General features: G+C 44.5%; 1 protein-coding gene across 1 annotated transcript in view; it reads right to left on the bottom strand.

Annotated features, from left to right (window-relative positions):
* Positions 1-9513, bottom strand: part of LOC111980245 (amine oxidase [flavin-containing]-like) — a 74888-nt gene that overhangs the window by 8048 nt on the left and 57327 nt on the right. The window contains exons 4-6 of the mRNA XM_070449173.1: positions 3660-3764; positions 2428-2519; positions 2028-2169 (exon numbers count right to left, since the gene is read on the bottom strand). Of these exons, the coding sequence (XP_070305274.1) occupies positions 2028-2169; positions 2428-2519; positions 3660-3764 (339 nt within the window). The remainder of the gene's footprint in view (positions 1-2027; positions 2170-2427; positions 2520-3659; positions 3765-9513) is intronic.

Below are 9513 nucleotides of genomic sequence, written 5' to 3' on the forward strand. Positions count from 1 at the left end.
GCAAGTCAGTTAGAAACAAATTCTTATTTACAATGACGGCCTACCGGGGAACAGTGGGTTAACTGCCTTGTTCAGGGGCAGAACGACAGATTTTTACCTTGTCAGCTCTGGGATTTGATCCAGCAACCTTTCAGTTACTGGCCCAACGCTCTAACCACTAGAATACCTAGCACGCGCTCCAGCAGGTATATCTCACTGGTCATCCCCAAAGCAAACACCTCATTTGGCCGCCTTTCCTTCCAGTTCGCTGCTGCTAATGACTGGAACGAATTGCAAAAATCGCTGAAGCTGGAGACTTATATTTCCCTCACTAACTTTAAACATCAGCTATCGGAGCAGCTAACCGATCGCTGCAGCTGTACATAGCCCATCTGTAAATAGCCCAACCAATCTACTTACCTCATCCCCATATTGTTTTTATTTACTTTTCTGCTCTTTTGCACACCAGTATTTCTACCTGCACATCTATCACTCCAGTGTTAATTTGCTAAATTGTAATTACTTCGCTACTATGGCCTCTTTTTTCTATTGGATTATTGACTGTACGCTTGTTTATTCCATGTGTAACTCTGTGTTGTTGTTTGTGTCGCACTGCTTTGCTTTTACTTCGGCCAGGTCGCTGTTGTAAATGAGAACTTGTTCTCAACTAGCCTACCTGGTTAAATAAAGGTTAAATAAAAAATAAAACCTGCCGCGCCAAAAAAGTTCAATACTCTCAGACCCTACTGTATATGCAGTGCAACCTCATATGCAACGACGCTATGCATAGCATGCATTAAAATYGACTTCAAAAGGGGAAAGCACACGCTTGAGAGCTAACTTTAGCGCTCACATGCTTTTCTATTGCTCTACCTGGTAAAGCAACACACTGAATCAATACATGAAATACAGCGAGTCTGGACTCTCTGGAGTCTGGGTCTTGAACACAGAACTGGACCTTCTGTCAGCACCGGAGCCAGAGAACAGGCAGACCATACAGGAAATGAAAGTGGGTGACCTCACAACAACGTCCTCGAATTACCCCAACGTGTCACAGTCCTCCGTTACCTAGGCAATGGGGCCATTCCAAAGTAAACAAGAAGAATGGTGTCTCCCTGGGATCTGAACAACAGCCATGTGGAGGGAGGGATTATGCCTCTAAATGAAGGAGGAAGGAATGCCCTGGAACAGTCATGTGGATGGAGGGATTATGTTCCTAAATGAAGTATTTGGGAATGAAAATAAACAGCCATGTGGAGGGAGGGATTATGTTCCTAAATGAAGAAGCAGGAAAAGCCATATGGAGGAATTATGTTCCTAAATGAACAACCAGGAACAGCCATGTGGAGGGAGGGATTATGTTCCTATATGAAGAAGCAGGAAAAGCCATATGGAGGAATTATGTTCCTAAATGAACAACCAGGAACAGCCATGTGGAGGGAGGGATTATGTTCCTAAATTAAGGAGCAGGAACAGCCATATGAAGGGAGGGATTATGTTCCTAAATGAAGGAGCAGGAACAGCCATGTGAAGGGAGGATTATGTTTCTAAATGAAGGAGCAGGGAACGACAAGGAACAGCCACATGGAGGGAGGGATTATTTTCCTGAATGAAGAGCAGAACAGCCATGTGAAGGGAGGGATTATGTTCCTGAATGAAGGAGCAGGAACAAGCCATGTGAAGGGAGGGATTATGTTCCTAAATGAAGGAGCAGGAACAGCCATATGAAGGGAGGGATTATGTTCCTAAATTAAGGAGCAGAACAGCCATGTGAAGGAGGATTATGTTCCTAAATGAGGAAGCAGAGAACGACCAGGAACATCCATATGGAGGGATTATGTTCCTAAATGGGGGAGCAGGAACAGCCATGTGAAGGGAGGATCATGTTCTAAATGGGGGAGCAGGTACAGCCATGTGAAGGAGGGATGATATGGAAGAGCCAGTCCCCAGAGTTAGAGAGACAGACAGGCAGGCAGGAAGACAAAAATCCATCAGCCAGAAAGAAGAGACAGCTAGCCAGGCAGCCAGCAGCAAGGTGTGTACAGTACCTGTCCTCCGTTGGTGGTGGAGAAGATCCTATGGTCCCTCCACACTGCTGTATGTACCAGAGGAACCACAGGGCAGACACCTCGTGGGTTCAGCAGGTCACATTCACGTTCACAAACAGAGTGGCGAAACCGCCTCGCAGAACTGTGGGAGAGGGGTTGCACAAGAACACACACACACCACACACCACACACACCACCACCACCACCAGCACCACCACCACCACACACACACACACACACACACACACACACACACCACACAACACCACACACACACACACACACACACACACACACACACACACACAGAGAACTCAATTACAAAATTGTACATTACTAAAACATGCTGCATTGAGTTGAATGGTCCTGAGTGTATTGTAAAATGAGTGTAGTGCAGTACCTGGTCCAGCAGATCTTATCAAAGAGCTGCTTCATGGTCATCTTGTCCCACTCCTCAGCATGGGGAGCGCTCCATGGAGCCTCTCTGGGGATCTAGAACACACAGTACGAGGGTGGGAGCATCAACAAGTTGTCAGAAGTAGGGGTTGGTTTGGACAAGGGGTTGTGGAGGGGATGGCTGCCCGGCCTAGAGAGAGATAAAGATGCTCAATGTGTTACGAGAGAGAGAGAGAAACAAACAAACCAAAACAAAGGCAAAGTATTCCCATGATTTGTTGATTTCATAAAAGCTTTAGACTAAATTTGGCATGAGGGTCTGCTATACAAATTGATGGAAAGTGGTGTTGGGGGAAAAACATACATTATAAAGTCCATGTTCACAAACAACAAGTGTGCGGTTAAAATTGGCAACAAGTGTGCGGTTAAAAAAGGACCGGGAGGTGAGACAGGGATGCAGCTTAAGCCCCACCCTCTTCAACATATATATCAACAAATTGTCAGGGGCACTAGAACAGTCTGCAGCACCAGGCCTCACACAACTTGAATCTGAAGTCAAATGTCTACTGTTTGCTGGTGATCTGGTGCTTCTGTCCACAACCAAGGAGGGCCTACAGCAGCACCTAGATCTTCCGCACAGATTCTGTCAGACCTGGGCCCTGATAGTAAATCTCAGTAAGACAAATATAACGGTGTTCCAAAAAAGGTCCAGTTCCCAGGACCACGAATACAAATTCCATCTTGACACCGTTGCCCTAGAGCAAACAAAAAAACAGTACATACCTCGGCCTAAACATCAGCGCCACAGGTAACTTCCACAAAGTTGTGAATGATCTGAGAGACAAGGCAATAAGGGCCTTCCATGCCATCAAAAGGAACATAAAATTTGACATACCAATTAGGATCTGGCAAAAAATATTTGCATCAGTTATACAACCCATTGCCCTCTATGGTTGTGAGGTCTGGGGTCCGCTCACCAATCAAGAATTCACAAAATGGGACAAACACCAAATTGAGACTGCATGCAGAATTTTGCTAGAATATCCTCCGTGTACAATGTAAAACACCAAATAATACATGTAGAGCAGAATTAGGCCGATACCCGCTAAATATCAAAATCCAGAAAAATAGCCATTAAATTCTAGAACCACCTAAAAGAAAGAAAGAAAAGAAAGAAAGAAAGGAAGAAAAGAAAGAAAGGAAGAAAGGAGAGAAAGAGATGATGGGTGTGTTTACCTCGCTGCCCATCTCATCCATCTTCCTCCACAGGTTGTTGTAGTCCATCAGGGCGAATGGGTTCCACATGGGGGGGAAGGAGCCTTTGAATGGGTAGGACTTCCCCTGTACGACACAACATGGGACAACACATTGTTGTGTAAAATTTGTTTCAAAGATTAAGGCAGAGACTATTTCATTGTATAATAAAACAATMTTTAATCAAGCMGCTGCAGGAGAGATCTCTYTCTTCACAGGGAAGAAGTCAAAGAGTTCCATGTCCCTTACATAAAAAAATAATGAATTTTATCTTTATTTAACTAGGCAAGTCAGTTAAGAACAAATTCTTATTTTCAATGACAGCCTAGGAACAGTGGGTTAACTGCCTTGTTCAGGGGCAGAAGGACAGATTTTTACTTTGTCAGSTCGGGGATTCATTCTTACAACCTTTCRGTTACTAGTCCGACGCTCTAACCACTAGGCTACCTGCCGCCACATAGTGAGAGGTCAAAATAAAATCATATGGTTTACAGAAGTTATTTTATACGAGCAACAGTTTCAGAACACAATGGCCATGTGTTAGGGTGCAGACATACTAGGAGTCTRTGAAAGCCATAACATCACAGTCCAACACAGAACATATCCCTTGACAAGTTACAACACCTCACCCCAAATTCTGCCACTACAACATGGAAGGGTTAGTTATCATCACCAACGTATACACGCATGAGACTTCAAAGAGACAATGTCGGCCTCAGTGGGCGTGACCATAGAATTGTATATTTGTCATCATTTAATTTGAGCCAATCACATGACTGAGGCGTGGCTCTGTGCTTGTGGTGTGCTAGTGTACGGGGGGAGGGTTAGGGGGAAGGTGTGGGAGATGATTGGTTGGTAGAGGAATCCAATCAAGCCAATACCTATGCGCTGGGAGTTTCTCCCAGTCTTTCTGTATGTGTTAATGAAGGCCACATCTGACAAGTTGGTCCTCCAGACTCTTCGGTCTTTACGCATTAAGGTGAAAGTGACTTGGAACGAAATCACAGCGCGGGTAACAGCATCACCTTCATCATAATCATCCATAGATTGAAGACTCCTAATAGAGACCTGAGAATGCAATATTTTGCAAACGTCTCAGTTCTACTGACATTCCGGTCAAGTCTACTTTTGAACTGAAATAGACGTTATTCTCCTGCCAGCTCCCTAACAGAGGAGGCGGTGAAGCAATCCCTCTCCTGCAGCTAGCTCCCAAGGACGATGATAAACATACGCCAGCTTGCATAATGGTCCACCACAGATGAAAGATAGCAACTGATTGCACATTCAGCAAGGCAGATAAGATTCTCTCTCACTGTCAATCTCACACTATTTCTCAACCCCTACAGTTATGAATGTGGTCACGGGTAGTGGGAGGTGTCAAAGGTATTAAGGTCATGTCCCCTCCCTTCTAGCTTGGCATCCAACTGATTTTCCTGTGTTTGACTGTTGTTGAAGTGAATGGTGAATGCCGAATTCAGTGTGGTTTATCCAGGCTAGCCTTGTATACTGGTAATCATGTAGGATGTCACACCACACCTCTTATAACCCGCTGAGAGAGAGTTTAGCATCCTGGAAGCGTGTCACTGTCACGTTCACTGTGAATGAAAAAGCTGTATTTGGTGTTAAGGATCCTAAAGGGCTCTATTCAATCCGTATCGTGGGAGTTCMGCGTTATGGCGTGATTGAAATTTAAAGACAATGTTCCCGCCTTAGCGCAGACTGCATTCACGGTAAACACTGCATGTGTCCTGCATGTGTCGGCTCATTCTGAAATTACCTTTACATTTCTATCACGCTTCAGTGATACAGATTGAATACCTGATCTGTGCTTTATTTCCAAGGGGGCGTGTGGCTTTAGCAAATAGGCTGGGGAAGCCATATCAGTTAATTTAACTGCAAGTGCCCTGGCGGATAGTGTGTGTGTTACTCTTACATAACTTGTGTAAAGCACAAAGGTTGACAGTTACATGGGTCGGTCTGAAGGCCCTGACTGCGGTTATTTCATACCCCGGATGACAGATGTGTCACACACACACACGCATGCATGAAATACAGGGGGAGAGAGAGAGTCTGAAAATGCATTGCCCAGCGCTATGGAGAGCAACAGGTCTGTTACCGTGGAAACGGAGGAGAGAGGAGGAGGATATATCACAGCATCTGTTGTGAATTTGCTACAGAGCAGAAAGTGAAACCTCATTGAATAKAAACCACAAGGGAAGGGAAAGGGGATACCTAGTCAGTCAACTGAATGCATTCAACCGAAATATGTCTTCCGCATTCTACCCCACCCCTCTGGATCAATGAGGTGCAGGAGGCTGCCTTAATAATGTATGCAGTACAGTACATTGTGTTATGTTAAAGTATACTTTTAAAACATGTTCGGCAGCTTAAACGGGTGCAGCAGCTGTAAACAAGTGTGGCAGCTTTAAACAGGTGTTGTAGTTTTTTTTCCGTCTCTCAGTGTGTTAGGAACTCTTTAATTAGTCCAATGAATACAGGTCACCATGACTACACTGAAAATGATGATGAAATAATGGGCATGACATCAAAGCCATTCACTGTTTCTCAATATCTGATACYGATTTATCATTAGCCATTAGCCTATTGGCAACTGTACTTCAAAAAGGTCGGCATATCAATTTAATAATTACTGCCCACTGGGGAAAAACTTATTAAATCAACAATGTTTCCACATCATTTCAACAAAAAAGTTGTGAATCAACTTGGAAAACTGATTGGATTAGCAAAGTCATCAACGTAAGGGAATTTCTTATTTTTTTCTACCCAACTTTTAACCTAAATCAAATGACATGTTTTCTTGATATCATGTTGAATTCACGTTAGTTGACAACTCAACCAAATGTAAATCAAAACTAGACGTTGAAATGAYGTCTGTGCCCAGTGGGTGGCCTCTTTCTCAATTTCTGATAGCGATTCCTCAGGCATGAACCAAAGCAGTGCTGAGGTTGCAGCAGGCAGCTGATAGACAGTGTAAGGCAGTAGTTTGCTGATATGAGGAACCAGGATTGGCCTTTTGGATTAGTATTAGCACTCGCTAGTAGTAAAGCTGATTAGCAGCTAGTGCGAACGCTATCCCTGATTACACAATGGGTTGGCAAGCAGCTGTATGGCTGGACTTTGATTGGCTAATTCTGGCTAATGTGCAGTGTAATAGAGTGTAATATAGTGTAGTTTAGTGGAGTGTAGTACAGTGTGGTGTAGTGTGGTGTAGTGGAGTGTAGTGGAGTATAGTGTGGTGGAGTGTCCATGGTTGTGGTATAAAGCCTTGATCAATGACTGAAGTGGTTGACCCAGGTTAATTTAGAGGGTAGGATATAGTACACAGGCAATGGTGAAGCTGTGGAATTCCTGTCCTATAGTTCATTAAACTTAGTCCTGATGTCAGGTACTTAGAAAATATACGTACATTTACCCTAAATATGAAAGCATATTTTTATTAACAGCTACTATTTATCCTTTGAAATGCACAATATGTTGTTCCTTGAAAGAGTAAATTAACGTCTGCAAAATCAAACTCTTTCAAAAACTCTCTCAAAGAGTCTTTCATGAAAAGCATACACTAATGCATTTCCTGTATAATTCATGTCATTCTTGTAAAACGTCAAAAGACTTGACCTTTTTAAATCAGGTCAACACCCGCAAAACAGCGGGCCCTGACGGCATTCCAGGCAGCGTTCGCAGAGTATGTTCAGAATAACTGGCAGGCATATTCACAGTCATTTTCAACCTCTCCTTGTCCCAGTCTGTAATCCCCACATGTTTTAAGATAACCACAATCATTCCGGTTCCTAAGAACTCCAAGGCTTCATGCCACAATGCCTTTCGACCTGTAGCACTCACTTCTGTAATCATGAAGTGTTTTGAGAAGCTGGTTATTGCACACATTATCTCCACCATCCCAGACACCCTAGACCCACTCCAATTTGCATACCGCACCAATAGATCCATAGACGACGCAATCTCAATACTCTCCACACTGCCCTCACCGACCTAGATAAGAGTAATACTTGTGAGAATGCTGTTCATTGACCACAGCTCAGCATTCAACACCATTGTCCCCTCCAAGCTCGTCACTAAGGTTAGAACTCTGGGTATGAACACCTCCCTCTGCAACTGGATTTCCTGACAGGCCGTCCACAGGTTGTGAGGGTAGGCAACATCACCTCCACCACGCTGATCTTTACAAGGGTGTGTGCATAGTCCCCTCCTGTACTCCCTGTTCACCCACGACTCCAACACCATTATCAAGTTTGCTGATAGCACGACATGGTAGGCTTGATTACTGGCGACGATGAGTCAGCCTACAGGGAGGAGGTCAGTGACCTGGCAGCGTGGTGCAGGAGCAACAACCTCTCCCTCAACGTCAGCAAGACCAATGAGCTGATCGTGGATTACAGGAAACAGGGGGGGCGAGTATGCCCCTATCCACATCGACGGGGCGTCAGTGGAGCAGGCAGACAGCTTCCTTAAAATGGTCCAAACACACACGCAGTCGCAAAGAAGGAGCGACAGTGCCTCTTCCCCCTCAGGAGGTGGAAAAAGTTTGGCATGGGCCTTCAAATCCTCAAAAGGTTCTACAGCTGCACCATTGAGAGCATATTGACTGGCTGCATCACTGCTTGGTATGGAAATAGCACCACCCTCGATCACATGGCGCTACAGAGGGTTGTGCGGACAGCCCAGTACAGTACTGGAGCCTAGCTCCCTGCCATCCAGGACCTACAGTATATAACAGGCGGTGTGAAAAGTAGGCCCAGAAAATCAAAGATTCCAAGCACCCAAGCCATAGACTATTTGCTCTCCTGCYGCACAGCAAGAGGTACCGATGCATCAAGTCTGACACCAACAGGGTCAAATATAGTGCATTCAGATTCAGACCCCTTGACTTTTTCCACATTTTGATTACGTTCCAGCCTTATTTTAAAATGGATTAAAAAAAATCCTCATAAATCTTCACACAATAACCCATAATGACAAAGCGAAAACAGGTTTAGACATGCTATGAGACTGCTATGAGACTGCTATGAGACTGCTATGAGACTGCTATGAGACTGCTATGAGACTGCTATGAGACTGCTATGAGACTGCTATGGGATGTGGAGATAAGCTGGAGTTGAACAGGGATGGTGGACATGAGCCTAGGGTTGAAAGGGATGTGGAGATAAAGCTAGGGTTAAAACAGGGATGTGGAGATGAAGCTAGAGTTGACAGGGATGTGGAGATGAGCTGAGTTGAAAGGGATGTTGAGATGCAGCTGGGTTGACAGGGATGTGGAGATGAAGCTAGGTTTGACAGGGATGTGGAGATAAAGCTAGGGTTGAACAGGGATGTGGAGATGAAGCTAGGGTTGAAACAGGGATGTGGAGAAAAGCTAGGTGATGCAGGATGTGGAGATAAGCTAGGGTTGAACAGGGATGTGAAGATAAAGCTAGGTATGAACAGGGATGTGGAATGAAGCTAGTTTTTTGAGGCAGGGATGTGGACATGAAGCTAGGTATTGAACAGGGATGGGGGAGATAAGCTAGGGTTTGGGTTGAAGGATGTGGCGATAAAGCTAGGGTTAGAGTTGAACAGGGATGTGAGATAAAGTTGGTAGAGTTGAACAGGGATGTGGAGATACAAGCTACAGAAGTATTCGACGCCCGTGTTTGGTTTTTGCTATGACATGCACGGTCAACTGTGGAGCTTAAATAGACAGGTGTGTGCTTTCCAAATCATGTCCAATCAATTGAATTTACTACGTGGACTCCAATCAAGTTGTAGAAACCTCTCAGGGATGATCAACGGAAACAGAATGCACCTGAGCTGAATTTTG

The sequence above is a fragment of the Salvelinus sp. IW2-2015 genome, linkage group LG2 (genome assembly GCF_002910315.2).
Source record: "Salvelinus sp. IW2-2015 linkage group LG2, ASM291031v2, whole genome shotgun sequence".
NCBI lineage: Eukaryota > Metazoa > Chordata > Actinopteri > Salmoniformes > Salmonidae > Salvelinus > Salvelinus sp. IW2-2015.